General features: G+C 42.2%; 1 protein-coding gene across 3 annotated transcripts in view; it reads left to right on the plus strand.

Annotated features, from left to right (window-relative positions):
- Nucleotides 1-19,586, plus strand: part of LOC147304766 (chemokine-like protein TAFA-2) — a 95,956-nt gene that overhangs the window by 62,623 nt on the left and 13,747 nt on the right. For all 3 annotated transcript variants that reach the window (XM_086278053.1, XM_086278052.1, XM_086278054.1), the window contains one exon: nt 19,196-19,345. In XM_086278053.1, the coding sequence (XP_086134179.1) occupies nt 19,196-19,345 (150 nt within the window). The remainder of the gene's footprint in view (nt 1-19,195; nt 19,346-19,586) is intronic.

The following is a 19,586-nucleotide window of genomic DNA, read 5'->3' on the forward strand; positions in this document are numbered from 1 at the left end:
CTGCTGGCTGGATGTAAAGTAGCATTGACTGGCCCTTTTTTTTCTGTTTTCCCAGCAGAGCTTGTATGAAACACACTTCTCCTATATTGGAGCTTCGCATACGTTGACATGAAAAAGAATAAATGAGTTTAAACCTTCATTTAACAAGGCAGCCGCAGAAGCAGATTTCCAGTAGTGTTTGTGTTAGAATGATGCAGATAATGGACCGCCGCTATTAGAATCAAGTCTCCAAATGAAGAAGAAATTAAAGGGTCATCCTGGACCAAGACTAGAACATGTTTTGACATGAAGAATAAATTAAGCAAATAGGAACAAGCTGAAGGGAGCCGAGCACAGAGCAAGTATATATTTTCTTCCAGTTGCGTTTGCTTCAATATAAGTGTGATTTTGTAAAAGGCACATTTTGTGTATTTTCAAGTGAAGCAAACTTTACCGCATTGACAGGGTGTCTATTCTGGTTGCTATAATGCCGATGTTGATATATTGCGCAGTATGCATATGATTGTGCTTTTGTGTGTTTGCGCGGCTGTGAGGAACAGCTTCAGTATTCCTGACAGCAGCTCCAGAGTCATACATTGATGGATGGGGTGCTCTTTACTTTACTGATGTATGTGATCAGTGCTGATGCAAGGAAAGAGAACGAGACTGAAAGAGAGGGAGAGATGGCTGAGTTGTGCTGCCTCTGCAAATTTCATTCTTTCTCTTTCACGGTGCTTCCTTCTTTTCCAGTCTGTCTGCATTAATCCTCTCCTCTCTCGGAGAGTTTCCCACTCTGTTGATTCTGTCAGTATCTGCATATGCTTTATTCTCACCAGCATCATCGCCTTAACTAATATGACACAGTGTCTCCAAGCACAGCATATGCTGAACAGGGCAACTTTCAGCAGATTACTAGATTATAGATTAAGTGCAGAGAGTTGAGTATGTGAGAAAGTGTGTGTCTGTGTGTGTCTGTGCGTGGGTGTGTTTTGCACATCTCTTTCCGGTACATGTCTTTAAAGAGGACACAAACATCATGTTTGTCAAAGTGTCCAGGCTGGCCTCTCATGTAGCCTAAATGTGTTTAAGAGGCTTTTACTTTTAGTCTTTTGCTGTTGTGAGTTAAATAAAACAGCAGTAATGCAGCTTGACTAATCCTCTCATGCAACTAATCCTTGCAGAACACCACTGTAAATACTCTGTGGGCTGCATTAAAGCCCAAATCACTCAATCCCTCACTGAGTGTTTTATGCTTATTTTGGTTCAGATTAATAGAAATGCTTCAATTTTTCATCTGTGAGGGAGATATACAGAATCAACACGGCCTCCTGCTGGACTTCTGATATTTTTTGTGTGTCTGTCTGTCTTTGTACTGAAGCACATACAGTATTCAGTGTGAAAATCAATACGAGACTGCATGCTTGAGCTACACAGCGGTCGCAGAAATGGATCCGAGTTAAGTCTTTACAAAGAGGTTATGATGCCATATCTGTGGAACATGCCCTGAGATGACTTGTGTGGTTTTTATCTAAACTCAGTTGAAATTGAAACATCAGCTGGGTCAATTTAAAGGTAAACAAATGGCTTGTAAAACATCTCTGACAGCTGGAGAAAAGAGTTCTTTATATTTCAATAACTTAATTGTTTGTGTGGAATTTAAATAAAACACAAATTATAAAGAGCTACGATGCACACTTCATTACTACATGCAAATAGAAAAAAGAAAGAACAAACAACCTACTTCTGAGTGTTTCCGAGCCCCGGCCATGGGAACAGGAGAAGCAATAAAAATACAGTTTCGTGTGTGCAAACATATAAATGTGCACACAACACAGCCTTTCCTTGAAGCTTCCTGAATTACAAAAAATACAAATGCTTTTAAGAAAACTGAAGAAACTGTGAAATGTGTATCACGTTTTTACTTCTTCTTCTCTTTTTTTTTCTCAAAATGAAACTTTTCAACTGAGTTCTTTAATATGTCCCCTGGTGGGTCTGAAGTGAGTTACACCAGCTGCCTAAAGCAAATGCAGAATATTTGCCATGCTGCAAACACTTTGCTGTTATTTCCTTTACCAATAAAAAAATAAATAGAAAATGTGGGGCTTTGAGAGCCAAAGAGATATGCAAAAAGAAAAGCAATTTAAGCAGTGTCCTGCTGTTTGAAGTTATTGTGCTGGTCAGACCTTTGTTCAGATTCACACAGTGCAGAGCTGTGCACGGATTGTAAAGTTTAAGGTGCAACGGGTTATTCATAGGCAGTTGCAGTGGGCACTGTCCTGAGGAGAAATCTAATCTGGAAAGATAAGTGGAAACACCTGCGTGGGTGTACGGTAGGCATTTGAGGCCTTTAAAAGCCCCGTTCTATCAAACAGGTGTTTTCAGCCTAATTACACCTCCAGTAAAAGCTCGATGGAGCTGTGATGGAAATTACATGTTAGCAGACTCTTGTTATAGTAATGACAAAGGTGCACGTTGTCCTTTACTACTGGAATGTGTTCATGGCATGCCGTTAACTTGTTATATAAGGAAAAGCACAAGTGAAACCTGTTTCGTTAATGATGGTTATATTCCATCAAGTGCCCCAGTAAGTCACAACACTGTGACAGTAAACCAGCGGGAACAGTACCAGATGCTAAGGCGAACTCACCTTAATGGAAGACAGTTGTTGTAAATGTCATTCCTGCTATGCCATGGCAAAACATCTGCTGTGAGAGAGGTCTATTACAGCAAAACACCCACATAGAAGATGAGGGGAGTGTCACTCAAGCTCTGTTTGTACGTTCCTGCAAACTTCCAATATGTCCAATCAGGCAGGCTCAGTGAAAACAAGTGTTTGTGTGTGGACTGTGGATATGACTGAGCTTTAGTTCTGCAAAAAACTGTTTATTCACATTTTGCAATGTTATTGTCATGGTCCTGGGCCATGTTGGCCCAGTGTTCTTAGTTTCCTTGTATGTTTGTATTTTATTCCATGCTTCCCCTGCCCATTATGTCTAAGTTCTCCTCGTGCTCTCTCTCCTCCTGTACTTCCTGTTCCACCTCTCCCGTCAGTGTTCAGTTCACCCCGCCCTGTCTCGTTATGATTATCAGTGTCACCTGTGTTCCCCGTGTGTTCCCACTTCCCTCGTTAACCCTCTGTGTATTTCTGTCTGCGTCTCCCTCTGTTCAGTGTGACGTCGTCCCTCTTGCTGTGTGGATCTCCCTGTGTGTCTCTCTGTGAGTGCTTAGTTTGTGGTTTCCCAGTTTAGTTTAGTTTATATGTTTGTCCTGCCAGCAAATAAAGCTGAGTTTTGAGTTCATTCCCTCGTGCCTGTGAGTCCTGCATTTTGGGTCCTACTCCTGCCTGCCGCACAGCGTTTCGTGACAGTACGACGTCACCAGATATGGACCCAGCAGCACTCAACCCACCAGAAGAACTGCGTCTGGACATTATCTACTCCGTGGAAAGACTCCTGCATCTGTGGCTCGAACATGAGGGAAAGGAATTTCGCCGTGCTGTGGAAACCAAACTACAGCGTTTAATCTCTGGTCTTCCCTGGCTACTCAGTGCGCTCCACCCACTCGAACAGGATTTAATCCGCAACGAGCTCCACCTTCATCCCCCAGCTGCTACTACCCACCTGCCTGAAGGGCCGGATGTGGAGCCGCTCGGCCCGTCAGAGCCATCATCAAAAAAGAAACGGCATTCACGCCGCCGACGCGCCACCCCACAGCCGGACATTCGGCCTCCTCAGAGTCTTCGTCCTCGTCTGGCCCGGCCTCCTCAGAGTCTTCGTCCTCGTCTGGCCCGGCCTCCTCAGAGTCTTCGTCCTCGTCTGGCCCGGCCTCCTCAGAGTCTTCGTCTGCTGCAGCCTCAGCCTGTGCTTCGCCTGGTCCCGCCTTGACTGGTCCTGTCTCGACTGGTCCTGTGCCCACCGGGCCTCGGCCAGTACGCCTGACACTGGAGAGCCGCCGCCGCTGCCTTCCGCGCGGCCGGCCCCCTGAACTGCACCGTCATCGCCTGAGTGGCCGCCGTCGCCTTCCGCACGGCCGGCCCCCGGACCGCCTTCGCCTGAGTGGCCGCCGTCGCCTTCCGCACGGCCGGCCCCCGGACCCTCTTCTCCTGGGTGGCCGCCGTCGCCTTCCGCGCGGTCGGCCCCCGGACCAGCGCTGTCGTCGTCGCCGCCGCCTCTCGCGCGGTCGGCCTCCTGAACTGCTCCGTCGTCTCCTTCACCGCCGCCGTTGCCTTGCGCACGGCCGGCCTCCTGAACTGTTTCCACGTCTCCGCCGTTGCCTTCCGCATGGTCGGCCCCCTGAACTGCTCTGTGTTTGGGTTGTTTTCTTGGGCTCCGGTGTTTGCTGTACTCTTCTTTTGTTTTCTGTTCCGGGCCCTCCGTCCTGGGCCCCCGCCGCCCGCCCTGGGTTGTTTTCTGTTTGGTTTTGTTTTTCTGTGTTTGGGCTGTCTGGAGCCAGCCCTTGAGGGGGGGGGTACTGTCATGGTCCTGGGCCATGTTGGCCCAGTGTTCTTAGTTTCCTTGTATGTTTGTATTTTATTCCATGCTTCCCCTGCCCATTATGTCTAAGTTCTCCTCGTGCTCTCTCTCCTCCTGTACTTCCTGTTCCACCTCTCCCGTCAGTGTTCAGTTCACCCCGCCCTGTCTCGTTATGATTATCAGTGTCACCTGTGTTCCCCGTGTGTTCCCACTTCCCTCGTTAACCCTCTGTGTATTTCTGTCTGCGTCTCCCTCTGTTCAGTGTGACGTCGTCCCTCTTGCTGTGTGGATCTCCCTGTGTGTCTCTCTGTGAGTGCTTAGTTTGTGGTTTCCCAGTTTAGTTTAGTTTATATGTTTGTTCTGCCAGCAAATAAAGCTGAGTTTTGAGTTCATTCCCTCGTGCCTGTGAGTCCTGCATTTTGGGTCCTACTCCTGCCTGCCGCACAGCGTTTCGTGACAGTTATTGCCGTTATTCCAAGACAGTGTGAGCCCTGTGCTAGCTTTGTAGCCACTTCAGACAAATAGCCTAAAATAGCCTTTCAACCAATCATTTTGCAACATTTAGGCTTGTATTGTGAAGAACTGTTTTATCCCAAACCAAAACATTTCCTAAACAAACCAAGTGAAAAATTAAAGTGAAAAAAAAATGCAACAAAACAAAACAAACTGCAACTTTGCTGATCTATGGCAGTGCTGAATTAGCTTCCCCTTATATTAAATGTTTGTAGCACTTTACTACTGAGTGTTGAAGGTCAGTTTTAAGTAGAAAAGAAATAAAACAGAAGTCAAATTAAGATTATATCCATGTAGGTGGAAGGCAACCTACGTCTATTTCCATTGTAATGTTATTTTGCATCTCTGGCTCTCTTCCACAGCATCTTTTTCCTGTCTTCATCCCCTCGCCCCAAACAGGTGGCAGCAGATGGCCCCGCCCCTCCCTGAGCCTGGTTCTGCTGGAGGTTTCTTCCTGTTAAAAGGGAGTTTCTCCTTCCCGCTCTCGCCAAAGCGCTTGCTCACAGGGGGGTCACATGATTGTTGGGGTTTTCTCTGTTTCTTTGTTCGTATTATTTTAGAGTCTTTACCTTACAATATAAAGCACCTTGAGGCAACTGTTGTTGTGATTTGGTGCTATATAAATAAAATTGAATTGAATGAATTCGTATAAAAACAATGATGTACATTAGTTAACATTCAGAAGAGCTGAAGTAGATAACGAGTAGAAAATACCAACATGTTTTTCATTTTCTAAGTGACATTCCGACAATAAAGGCAAAATATCTCTGTTACTGTAAGGAAATGGTGCCTGTAGATTAGCAGTTTCATGTTGTGGGATGTCAACAAAAGATGAGCGTGTGAGCGAGTGAATACAGATCTGTACAAATGCAATAACTGCCTCTCTATTCTCACGGTTTCCTAGGTGCATAACACAGACTTGAAACTTCGGTTGTATTTTATTAATTGCCCAACGTTGCTCATTCCACAAAGTCTAATCATCTCTTAACGCTTAAACTCTCCTGTTTTCATATAGCATTTACAGTCAGAGCAGGCTGCGCTTTTACTCCCCTTCCTTTCTTTTCTTTTTCCTTTTGTTTGCCTTTATGTCTCTCTCTCACACTCTCTCTCTCTTCTCATCTTTCCACCTCTGGCTTTGCTGCCAGCCAGCCTCAGACACACCAGGGTTTCCCTTTCATTTGGTAGTGTGAGATGGGATGAGAGACTAGTGAGGGAAGGGGTGGAAAGATGATGAGCTGTCCTGATGAATGTAGTTAGAGAGAAAGTGCTGACGCAAAGGAATTAGAAGCTAGAAGAATTAGAAGAAACAACAAGTTTCACGCAGCAGTCATAGAGACCATCAGATAACCTGTCTGAAGTAAAATATGAAGTAAGCATGTCTATCATAGAAATAAATCGAGTGATTATGTTCCAGCATTATAGAGGATGATACATTTTTAATGACGTTCATGTGTGGATGCTTGGAACAGTGATGCCTAAGTATCTGCAAGAGTGGGAAGTTTAGTGTGTCGTTACTGTTAAATATCTCCAAAGATGCTATTGACTCTTAAGGTGCAAATTCTATATGTAGAGCAACTGGTTTAAATGTGTGGCTTTAACTTTATTACAGGTGAAGCCAAAGGGCAGATATGCTTCACCATATTTTCTAGTCTTTGGCTTGAAAGGTTGGTTTGGAAACATATTTGGCGATGCTTCATCTCCTGCTTTGCGTTTGTGTGGGAGCCCCGTCAAAAACCTGTCTGTTATGCTAGCAGTGTCCAAGCGTTCTTCTTTTTTTTCTTTTCATACCGCGCCCCCCTAGGGGGCGGGCCCCACACTTTGGGAACCTCTGCCCTATACTCACATATAGAAGTATCACTGGCTTATAACTGGAAGTAAGTACTACGCGTGTGTGTGTGTGTGTGTTTAAGTGGAATAGCTAACATGTACATTTTTAGTTTGTAAGGTGCACGTCCATGAGCAACCTCAAGGCTGTTTCAGATATTTTGAGTGTGCCATCTTTCCGTTTTCGTATTTTGCAGTAACATTCATACAAAAACTGCTCTGCAGAACTGCTTATTTTCAAGGATAAAGAGTTAAGGTTGATTTAAAAGAGTACCCATGTTGTGGACACAGAGAGCAGTTGCAAAAGTCAAGCTTTATTAACAAAAAAAACCTGATACAGCAAATAATTCATCTGTACGAAGGCCAACAAAAGCATGAGTCTACAGAAATCCAACCATGGAGGACAAACTGAAGAAAGATGCAAAACAAATTTAATGAGGGACAAATAGGGTTTCAGAAAAGCTGAAGAATACAGAGCTGGAATTAAAAAGTTACTGAAACAGCAAAGTGATTAAAACAAGACTGAAGGAAAGCTGAACATGCTGTTCATGTTGTGGATTCATCTCTGCTGATGGAAGTAAACAATTTTCTTTCTGTAGGAAATTACATTATTCAGTAAAGTCTAAAGTGTTGTGGTGGCTTGGATATACTTAATCTTTCAATCTGCATAAGCCTCAGTGACTACCTTGTAACCAGCTGGCAACAACTATGTTACTGGGGGAAAATGAGCCAGCTGGTTGAAGGTGGTTAAAAGAGGTTCCTGACAGTCGGTGTGAAACTGATTCAAGTCTAAAGATGGGACAAATGTTGTGAATGTGTATTAGGGAAAAATGTGTATTTCCCAACAAGTTGGCTGGTGGTTGCAGGAGGGTGATTATGATAAAATGACGGCACTGAAAACAGAACAGGTTGCCTGCATGGAAGATGGCTGCTTATCTGCTAACACTCACCAGCTAATTGAGAAGTGATAGTGAAAGGCAAAACTTTTACTTTGAATTCAGTCTCTGTCTCCGGTTTGTGTTGCACTTTTTGTTTAGCGATTAGTTGCTGAGTGTTTGTGTTTTCCATGCAAATGAATGAATGCTAATATTCTTATGACCAAAGCATTCACAAGGAGGTTTGTGGTGCACCTCCCTTTAAGTAGCTGACAAATGAAGTAGTGTGTTCAAAAGTTGAAACCAGTTCTCTGAGGATGAAATGGGGTGAAAACAAAGCTCATCAGTGTTGCTTTGCTCTTGATATCACTGGAAAAAATACAGTGGCATAGTTTGTCACAGCTAAATTGAACACGTGCTAAAATTTCTTTCCTGTGCTCCGTGCTGGAATATCTCTGTAACGGTAGCATAACTGTAATACTGAGTTACAGATTATACTGCAATGTGAGCCTGTAAAATGCCTGTGAAAGTCAACAGCACCGTGAATATAGCTCCATTTCTTTGATAATATTTCATGTTCATGTTTGTTTTTCCACAAAGTATGACCGTGCAAAGACACTGTTTCATTCTCAAGAAAGCTTATTTCAAAATGTGTTTTGGGGGATTTTCACTCGTCCCTCCACTGTTCCAAAAAAGCTGCGACAGTCTGTATCTGTCTAATTTTCAAGGTTTGCAGATGACGGCAGCGTCGGCATGCTGTGAACTGGCTGGTGGAGCCTGGTGTAACATATGGGACTGTCCGGTCTCTCACAGAGAGTAAACAGGCCGATAACAGACCATTTATCTAGATCTGTGAAACGACGTAGCTACAGCATTGATATAAACACCAACCATAACTCACACACATGCACACACACAAACGCACGGCTACGTGTTAAAGTAAAATATGTCTGACATTTATGAGTGTCCGTCCTTATTCCTCTGACAGGGAGAGAATTCAGACAGAATGAAATCCTCATCAACATGGCTGCTGTGCTATAAACCTCTCGTTTGCTGACTGACAAAGAGAAAACTGGAGGAAGGGGGGGGTTGGACTGAACACAGTCATTGTGTTTCTGCCTCTGTAGTGGTCTGCCAGGAAGACACAGAGAAGGAGAAAGAGAGACGACAGCTTAGGCCAAAGAAATGAAAAGATGTTTGATTTGAGCTCCCCCACAATACACATTTGAAACAGCTGTAGGAGAGGACAAAAAGATGCAAATACTGACATAGGTAGCTTTCCAACCTCCGAGACAGAGTGGGTAGCAGAAAAAGGGAAGCAAATTATACAGATAAGTATGGAAACCCGGACATTCCTGGAGGGCTCTTGAAAAGTCGCCATCAGTCAGCAGTGAACAATTAACCAAAAAGGTTTAAAACTCGAGTGTCTCATGCACACGTACACACACATGCTGCCTCATCTTAATGCTTGAGTGGTAATGGTGTGTTAATACATCCGAACATATTAAGAATTTATATCAAATTCACCATCCTAATATCTTGCCTGGAGCACAAATTAGTACAAATTGTCTGCTGCGGGGTGGCGGCAACGGTGGCGGTGCGCTTGCTAATATGTCAGGACATGCCATGTGTCACCAGGCTCCCCCTGTCACATGAACTAATATCCTGTGTGATTTAGCAAGACAGTAGTTGTGCTTGTGGTGTGGAGAGATAATTCCCTTGTTTGAACTGCATTAAAACTGCATGAAAATCAATGATGGAGAACCAGGGATGTGGTGTGGGTGACTAAGAGACAATCTGGCACAAGCAGTGAGGGTGATTAGTACAGAGATGGAGGAGAGGCGGGTGCTGGATAGGTATGTGGTGGAGGCAGATGGGAGTAGTTTGACAATAAAAAGCATAAATCACTTTGTTGAGGTGTAAGAGAGCGAGTTGCATGACAGAAGTGAAGAGAGAGCTTAATCCAATCAGAGAGCCATGAGTATTTAGGTGATGTTGAGGGTATGTTTTCTGCGTGCTTGTTTTCATGCTGATTGATCTAAAACGGTTGGATGATTTATGGCAAGGTATTTTTTATTTATTTATTTTCTGACAGGGATGAGCCCCTCTGTGTGGACGCCCACGGTATTTTCCTTTCACATTTAAATCCCGACGAGCCAGATGCCAGTGTTTTTCCCTCTCTTTTACACTTGTTATTTTTATCACATCGTGCATGCAGGAAATCCTGCTGCGAGCAAACACTTTCCAATTGTGGTCACTCACTCACTCACCCGCTCGCTTGTTCAGGGATGCTAAGTGGGGTGGGGTGTGGGGGGAACTAGGGACAGAGTGGATGCTGTGTCGAGAAAAAAAAAATCAATCTGCAGGCTGCATTTAGCCTGCACTTTTTCCAAGAGGAAGCAAGTTTTCTGGCTGATGTTTTAATTCTGATCACTTCCATTTGTTCACTTTGTGTTGAGCTTTCCCAAGAAAAATAACCGCATCAGTCATTTTTAGCAAAGGGTCATTAGTGACATACGTGGAAGCGACTCAGCCCTCTAGCTGCTGAAGGAATTATGACTCCAGCTACCGTGTATGAGCAGAGAGATTGAGAGCGGGGCAGAAAGGGAAATGAGCAATTATGAGATTATTGTTCTGTTGTCTAATAGTTAATGCATTTCTGTTGAGCTTTGGGAACGAGGAATATTCTCCATAAATGAGAAAAAAGTATCAACCGCTGCTCCATATTCTGATAATTGAATGCATGTTTTGATGGTCATTTGTTGTTACAGTTGTTAAAAATGCTGTATGGCAATTAGTCAGAACGTGTTCTCCAAGCTACCCATGTGGAAAATAAAACCCAACTTATTTTGTTTCTAAATTTGTGCTTTATTCCATTCTGCCTTAAAAAATTGTATTTATTAAATTCTGGTTAGTGGGAAAGATTTATTTCCTCTCAGAATAGCCACGAGGAAAAAAAGCAGAATAAGATGTGTATCTCCCAAAGCTTAGCTACTTGTTTTTTCATTTTACTGATACCTTGGATGTTGCACAAGTCCTAGAAAAACTGCGCTCTGTGAGATGTTTTTAAATCTAGTCCCTCCGTAAATCCATTATACCAACGCTGAAGAAAAAGGATCAAATAAAAATCTTTCCTTCACAAAATGTTATTTCCAGGAATGTTTCTTATCCATAAATATGCAAACATATTTAGAATTCTAAATAAGTGCTTAAGATCAAGCATGTCCTCTATTGACAGCTTCTCTTCTTTCCTCCTCTCAGGTTTCCCCCCCACAGGACTCAGTGTTTATCATAACAGAGAGGGACATTAGTGCATGGGAGGAGTCAGGCTCTTTAGGGGGCTGCCATTGATCAGTCTATTTGTGATCAGCAAACACAATATGAGCACAGCGCAGAAAGTGCAGTGCTGATATAGTTCTTGTGTATCTACACTGGGGCACCGTCTCCTGTCAGGAAAAAAAGCCACTTCCCTCCAGCACTTACAACTTCTATGAATTACCATCGCACAGAGATGCTGTGGCAGAAGATGAGGAGAGACGTGTGCTGGAGTCGTCGACACAGAAGTGAATAGAAAACAGGGTTGAGGGGAGAAGACACTAGTGGTCGAGTGTGCGTGCCTCCTTTCTCTCCATGCTAATTTTCTTGGCAGGCTCTTAAACAGAATTTTAATTTGCTCTGTGTTTATGATTCAGAACAAACGCTGCCATCTCAGAGGCCAATATAATCTAATTATTAATACAAATGCATGGACGTACATGCGCTGATGGGCACACACATGCACTAAGAAATGTATTTTGTATGTCTAATTAACTTGGCAAGCTTTCAGGACTAATTTTCCATTTCAAAATATGCTCTTTGTGAATAGAATAATACGAGCCTAAAGGAAAACCTTAAATATTTATACATACTTAATATGTGATGTATAGAGAACATCTAGAGTGTGCTATGGATGCTGAAAGTAGTTTCATGCTAATTTCTTGGCTGGAGCTGTGCCAGAAGGGTCAGAGCAGAGGGAAAATGAAAACACCTGAAGAACAAAATAATAATGATAACAAACATCTGATTTACTAAATTGTTTTTGTGCTGGTCAAACTTTAACAGCATGAAAAGCTCTGGATGCAATTAGAATATCGTGAAGCCCGCACCTAAAAGCAAACAAAACCAGAGGGGACGTTTACCTCGCTGGTATTTCTGTTCATCACGCCAGTACATTAACTATACCTGATGAGGGACTGTCAACTCCTGTTGCTGTTTTGCCAGCAAACCATCTCAGTGTTTAACATGAGGCACCAGATGTTGATGAGTCCAGATATCCCGTTCATTCCAAGAGAGGCTATGCACACAACACATACTGACAGTCACATTAGCCTGACTCTGGCTCTCACATGGAAGCAGTTTCTTAATATAGCTCTTTAAATTGTTAATTGATTAGTTTTGCAGCTATTTTCTTTACTCGTGATGTTACCAGCGCTGTAAATTTGACTGTTACCACTTTACCACCGTCATCATGTTTGCAGCCCTGCACGGTTGCTGAGGGCTTGACATACAGCAGGTGTCAGTTTCGGTATGCCTCACTGTATCAGAGTCAAAGCCGTCTCCTGCTGTGAAAACACAAACAAAGAATAACAGGGAGGAGACTGAGATGCAGCTGAGAACCGAGGATTCAGAGGAAGCTTGATGACTTATGACTACTTGTAGGTTGTAGAGATGAAGGTTACTGCTGGGGTTGGAGAGTACAGCCCGAAGACATCAAAACATGAATTAATTGCATAAAGTGTTGCTATAGAAACATAAGACCTATGATGAAATCTTGCATGTTTGCTGAGTTTTGGACTTTTCCCCAATTCTTTGGTTTGGTTGGTTGTTATTTACTTTAGTCTATCCATTAACAGGTCTATCAGTGCACACATGTTGTTAACCTCTTACTGAACTAGGGTCTCCTGGGGGTAGCAGCCAATCCCAACTGGCTCTGGGCAGTTGGGTTTACAAGGGGTGAGCCTTGCAATAGTGCTCTGATGATGGGAAAAAAAAGACAAATAGCGGTTACAGCTTGCAGCCAGCAGCATTTCTAAGTGTAAGTACATCAAGGGTATTTTCCATCCTCCTTTTCCGATGAGCCTATGGCATTGATTAGAGGTTGCCTCATTCAAAGGATGAATCCATTGCCATGAGGTGCTAGGAGCAGCACTGTAGCAGTGACACAGCATAAATCAAATGTAAGTAGCCTAGATAGTGTTTTCAGTATATATATAATATAATATAAAAGTATAATATTACTACTTTGGGCTACTGAATTTATCTTTTCTTATAGCCATTGGTTCCTCATGATATTAGTTCATTTCTGTGTCCATTCTCCCAGGTCTTGTCTCCGGTCTGTCATGTTTCTATGTATGTTTATCCCCAAGTTCATGTGTCTTAGTCTGAGTCTGTGTGTGTCACTTCCTGTTTTATTTTCATAGTCCTCTGTCTCGGACGTGTTGTGTTTACCTTTTGTCTCTTTAGTCTGACATCCTAAAAAAGGTCAAACATGGTGGTGGTAATGTGATGCTCTGAAGTTCCTTTGATGCTTCAGGACCCGAATGACTCACTTATTATGTAATTTACTTTTGCACACAGGTTCAGGTAGGTTTTTCTTCCCTTAATAAATGAAATAATAATTTATATAAAATCAGGAAGGGTGCAAATACTTTTTCACTACACTGCTCGTTTTCCTGTGGCTCTCTAGTTACAGCTCCAGCATTCACAAAATGTTGCCCAGTGCCAGCTGGGACCTTAAAAGTAGCAGATTCAGTCACCTAAATCATACAGTGTCATATAAAAGGGTAACCAGTGACTTTTTCTTTCTACTTCTTTACAAGTATTGTGTTAACATTTGACAGATCCTGAAACACAAGGGCTTGAACTGTTTAAATATTTACAGCGCTAACTAGAAAGATTTGTGTTTCCATTTTGACAGGTTCCTCATACTAGATGTGCACGTACATTTGTGTCTGTGCTTGTGTATTTAACTCTGTTTGTGTGTGAGTGTCTGTGAGAGAGAAAGCGGGAGAGGTCCCCAGTGGCAGGAATGACATTTGAAAGAGGCACCCCACTGGGACCAAGACAGCTATCTCAGTACTTACACAGACACACACAGACACCCACACACAGTGCCTGGTTGTTCTGAGTCGGGGCAATCTGTCCATCTGTTAGTCTGTCAGTTGCACGTCATCCTTAGTAAATGGGGTTAACAGCCACTGCTGTATTAAGAGAGGCAGGGATAACAAGTCCTCATGCCAAGGAGAAAAATACGGGTGGGGGTTGGGGGGGGGGGGGGGTTAGAGAGGGAGTGAAATGGCCACGAAGATGAAAAAGCAGGAGAGAGAGAGGACGCATTGTAGAAAGTGTAAAAAATTCTCTGATTTAGAGCCTGTGATTGAGGATAATAGTTTCCTACCCTGCTGAGTTTGCTGTGGTGAGCTACGAGCAAGAGGGAGCAGAGGAAAAATGGGACGCTGAAGTGGCTAAGAGAGGCTGAGAAAAGGAGGGGTCATTTGTGAAATAGCAGTAGGGCGAGGTAAAGCAGATGAAACAAATGAGGAGGAGGAGAAGAAGGAGTAAAAGGCGGAGGGGTGTGTGAGAAAGAGATCGTGATGAAAGTAGGTGCCATTTTTGAAATAGAATGGGAATTTTCAGTTCTAGTAAATACACACACATTATGGTGCACACACATATACACTAAAGACGGCAACATTTCCATTTACATGTTTTTATTTTAGCACTAAATGCACAACTGAGCACAGCTTCTACGTGGATATGTATTTTGTGTGTGTATATTTAAACACATACACTGCAGTGTGTCGTGTTCTGAGTCATTTAGATGAATGTTTATCAGAGTTTATTGGAGGCTGTGGCCCCCTGCCTGACTCAATATCTGCCAAACTGGTAATTATTAAAATCTTGGCATAACACAGCCTCAAACTGTTGACACCTTCAGTTGTATTACTGAGCTAAGGACCCCCACCCCACCCCCACCCACATATGGTTTTCCAGAGCTGTTTCCACATGCGAGTACTAAATCCCTATGAAATCCAGTTCTATGAAGTGTGCCCTCTTTTTATTTGAGAAAAAAAGTTCTCAACACTGTAAAGCCTGCAAGTGCAGCAAGCTAACCAAAAAGAGCAGTTCTGCCAACAACATATCCACCATCAACAGCAGCTGTGTGCACTGAAAGAAATTTGTGTGTGTGGTCCCCCACAGAAGAGTCCCAAGCAAACACGGAGTGCATGCTTCCTGTCTTTGTCCACTTTACTTTTCAACACCCAAACCAAACACCCCACCAAGTTCAATATCTCAGGCTACTGAAGGGAATTACCAAACCACAACGGCTAATTAAATGCACATTCTTTCTCTACTGCAAAGCAGACTGCTATGAAACAAATACATTCAACTACCTAAAACAATCCTTAAAAGTATTCAGCAGCATATGTTGATAGTCACTGTTAAATCCAGAATTTAATTTAAAGTCCTTCTTCTTGCATGCAAGGTTTTAAATAATTTTTTAAATAATCAGGCTCCATTCAATTCAATCCAATTCAGTTTTATTTATACAGCACCAAATCGCAACAACAGTTGCATCAAGGTGCTTTAGACCCTACAATAATACATACAGAGAAAAAATGAAGTGCTCTACTTTTATGATTAGGCTTAAAACGTTCCTTTTTCCTGAAGCATAAAAGTCTTTTTGCTGCCCCTCCCTTAGCCTGGTTCTGCTGGAGGTTTATTCCTGTAAAGAAGGAGTTTTTCCTTCCCACTGTCGCCAAGTGCTTGCTCATTGGGTGTTTGTATGATTGTTTGGGGTTTCTCTGTAATATTGCAGAGTCTTTACCTTACAATATAAAGGGTCTTGAGGTGATTTGTCGCTATTAACATAAATTTGAATTTAAATTGAACTGAATTGAAACAAAAAGTTTTAGTATAAGGTAAGGCCCCACCTTGGCTAGGGAAAATGCACATTCTCCAAGCAGTTGGCAAGTGATTGATCCTCCTTGCAACTAGTCACTTGAAGAATGCCACAGTTGCCCGAAGGCTGCAGGAAAGACAAAAACCCGTCTCCAAACACTTGCCCAGAACTCTCTGAGCAGCAGTGGAACTATGAAAAGTACAACACAAACCTAACACGGTGACTGTTTGCTTTTAAAGTAGATGTGGTGCCTTTTTAAAATATTAGTTTAATCTTTTACTTGGAAGGGCAACATTATCATTCTTTCTCCAAGTTTCAGTTATGCTAAATAGACTGGTACTCGTATATTATTCTTCTACTCCAACTGAGCACTCAAAGTGCTTTTTATTACAATCCTCGTTTACTCACATATTCATGCAACAGGCTACTTCACCATGCAGACTGGAGTTGAGAATGATTGGACGACCCACTCTACCTCCCGAACTTGGTGGTTAGTAAGCGACTGTTTGCAGACGAGTCAGTACCTTCCAGGATTACTGCTTTTTCCTTGTGGCTTTTCTGTGGTTTAGCAATTGATCTCACAGCAACTGCCAGCAACCTCTAGCAATCACTCACCAGCTGCTCCTCTAAATGGCGGTTGGCAGATGGTCACCAATCAGTCTCAAGCCCTGTGTGACTGGGATCAAAATCCTATTTTAGGATTTCACAGTGCGAGATAAATAAAGACGAATGCTGCCCATGTTATTAAATATGAAATCAGGACTTACAATAAAGCATCCTCAAAATTATGTCAAATAAACAAGTTATTCCCAGAAGATCTTTAACTTTTTTTCAGCAGTGTTACTACCACCGTTTCTGTTTAAACCACAAATAACTTCAATCAAAACAGTTCTAATAACCAAACTATTCGATCAGGGAGAGTCACTTCATATGTTTTCACCTTTGACGCTTTCTGTGTGTTCAATAAATAATCAGTAATTTTAAAACTATAAAAACATTAATGAAAACATGACTCAAATAAAGTAACACATAAAACACAGCAGTTTAGCTACAAGGCAAAGAATGAAGAAAATAAAGAAATGGCCTGCCAGAAAAAGAAAAAATCACTTCTGTCGTAGGTTTTACGTCAATCTTTATTTTACCATGTGTCTCAAATTATAATAATAACCAAATTAATTGAATTAATTAACATTAATATGTGTGTTCAAGACCCAGTGAACCTTTACATTCCTTCGGTAGAATCCACATCCCGACCACCTTTTACTCCCCTCCTGCTGAGCTCTGTGTGCGGCTGCTCTTACTATTGCTGAGTCAATTACTACTGCAGGTGCCGAGCCTAAAAATGGGCCAAGGGTTGTGTGCGCCTGTGGGGGGTTCAGTTAAGGTGTTTACTCTGTATGTGTTCATTTTCCTTGGCTTTGTATCTGTCAAGCTTCTAAGAAGAAGAAAAAACAATTAGTTCTACAAGAAGGAGAAGGGAAAATGGAAAATAAGAGTTATTCAAAGAAAGCTCTAAAGCCCACGTGCAATCTATACACACTCCATGTATTCTGAGTTAGGGGAAGGAACTGTGAGGAAAGATGATGAAATGATTATGAACATTATGCAGTTGTTATAGGATATATAATGTAACATTTTAGGATGTATAATTATAAAATAGTTCATATTTGATGAGGAGAATGCACATCATCATGAAAGTCCATATAATTTGTGTTCTGGAGAACTTGACTGCATTGTGCAAATGTCTTTTGTCAACCCTCATTTCTTTATATTTTGCAAGGAAAATGGGAAACAGTCGAAGCGATTTAGTGAAATGTGCAAGCGTAAATGGAAATACAGCATTTTAAACTAAATAAAAAGAATCTCTAAAATGTTACTGCTCAAGACTGTGAAGAAAAGGTTTAAAGCAAACACACCATTAATTGTCTTACATGCAGTCTAACACAATCCAAAGTCGGTTGCTGATGAGGGGTCATGTTATACCCAAAATACACCAAGACCCAGTGGGCTTATGCGCACACTGTGTGAGTCAACAGAGGGAAGGTCAAGCGAATTGTCCTTCGAGGTGCCTGAATGTCCATCTGTTACTCAGCATTCCAACCAGTAACTACAGTAGTTTAATATTTGACTTGAGACTGAATTATAATTAATTTCTACAGAAGAATTTTTTTTTTTGAAAAATCTCCAAATGCATGCAGATATTTCTTCTATAGGAATCGAAATATCAGTGCAATCTGTTCGGTGGCTGGTTTTGCACATCAAAGTGTTGGACTGATGGACAGCCAGATGGACAGATCAGTCAACAATTATCTTTACCCTTTGGCCTAACTCCTAGTGCTACAAAAAGAGAAATCTGAAAGAAAGATGAGAGAGAGATGGGAGAGAGACAGAGTGCTTTTCACAGAGATATTAATTGGACTGGGCTTTGCAGGACTGCTGCTTTGTCTTTTTCTCATCAACAGAGCAAATTAAGAACTTTTCAAATATTTGTTAGCCTGCTTAACATATTCACTGGGTCGTTCACTGCAACTTGCCTCATTTTTAAATGCTCTTTAAACAAAGTCATTGTTTTCTGCTTTAGTTTTCATTGCCATGCAGTGCGCACCCTTTGTTGCACCCTGGGCTGACTCTTTGTAATGGAAATAACTGCAACTTGCAACAACTGTTTGAAAAGCCAAAACACACACACACACACCAAAGTTCACAGCTGAAAGACTGAACATGTATGTGCATTTGCTGCACATCACGCACACGTGAAAAACAAAGTCGAACGCATCTGAACACATGAGCAGATTCACTGTAATTACATATTGCGTGTAAGCTGTCAAACTTGCACACAAACAGTCGCACTGCATAGTTGCACACAGTGCTCCTGACAAGGCTTATTGTTTGTCCTTGACATTTTCATGTATTTGATGAAAGGCTGGTATGAAAGGGCCATGTGTTGGCATCACAAATCTTCAAATGTGGAGTGATTTCTTTGTTCCCTCTCTCTTAGCTGACTCAAGGGACTTCTGTGCTCGGGGTTGACTTGTTAATTAACCACATGGCTGACTGATTCAAATGTGTGTATAGAAATTTGCACACAAAGTGGTAGTTACAGGAGATGTGAAGGGACTTTCCAAATGTACCCTTCATTAGTACTGCAGCAAACTGGAAGTGCAACCAAACAGTATATGGAGAAACACTCATTATTATTCCTTCCTAAGTTACTATTTTAATAGATAGATAGATGGATAGAGAGATGGTCATAAATCTAAGCATAAACTGCATATTTTATGGCTCATCTTTAAATATGTTTTGCTTAATTTTTAAATGGATGGACGGATCAAATACTTAACTTGTCCTACAAGGTCAGAGATCCAAGAAGGTATTCTCAGTGCTGATATTTTTTTAATATCTTGTAATGGTCTGTGTTTGTCTGGGTCAGAGAATGATGTCCTTGTTCCCCAACATAGTTTACAAAGAGGTCATTAAGGGGAAGGGCAGACCAATTGTGATGGCCAGTTGTATTTCCTTGTCTTTTTCTATGGTTGCTTATGCGTTAAAGTTAGCAAACATAAAGCAAAATCTTTGTTTTTCATTCTCAGTGCATGTGAAGGCGGGGACGTGTGAGGTGATTGCTGCCCATCGCTGCTGCAACAAGAACAAGATCGAGGAGAGATCTCAGACTGTCAAATGTTCCTGCTTCCCTGGACAGGTCGCCGGCACTACTCGGGCCATGCCGTCCTGCGTCGACGGTAGGTGTCACTTTATTGGTGTTCGGGTATCTTTTGCGTGCGCTTGCGTAGTGCCGCTGCCTGATGTGCACCTGTTTTGAATGTTGGCTAAAATGCCTTAGTATGGATTTGAACTCATCATATGTTTTCTTTGTCATGCATCTCAGGCAGAGCACTAAAGTTCAGATTGCTTTAATCGACTCTGAAAGAAAAAAGTGAACACTGCATTAGCAGATGAGCACATTTATGAAGATGAGTGCTG

This window comes from Aulonocara sp. 'chitande type north' Nkhata Bay, linkage group LG20, assembly GCF_057382095.1.
Source record: "Aulonocara sp. 'chitande type north' Nkhata Bay isolate Kocher_YH1m ecotype deep benthic linkage group LG20, A_spYH_male_GT1.1, whole genome shotgun sequence".
In the NCBI taxonomy this organism is placed as follows: Eukaryota; Metazoa; Chordata; class Actinopteri; order Cichliformes; family Cichlidae; genus Aulonocara; species Aulonocara sp. 'chitande type north' Nkhata Bay.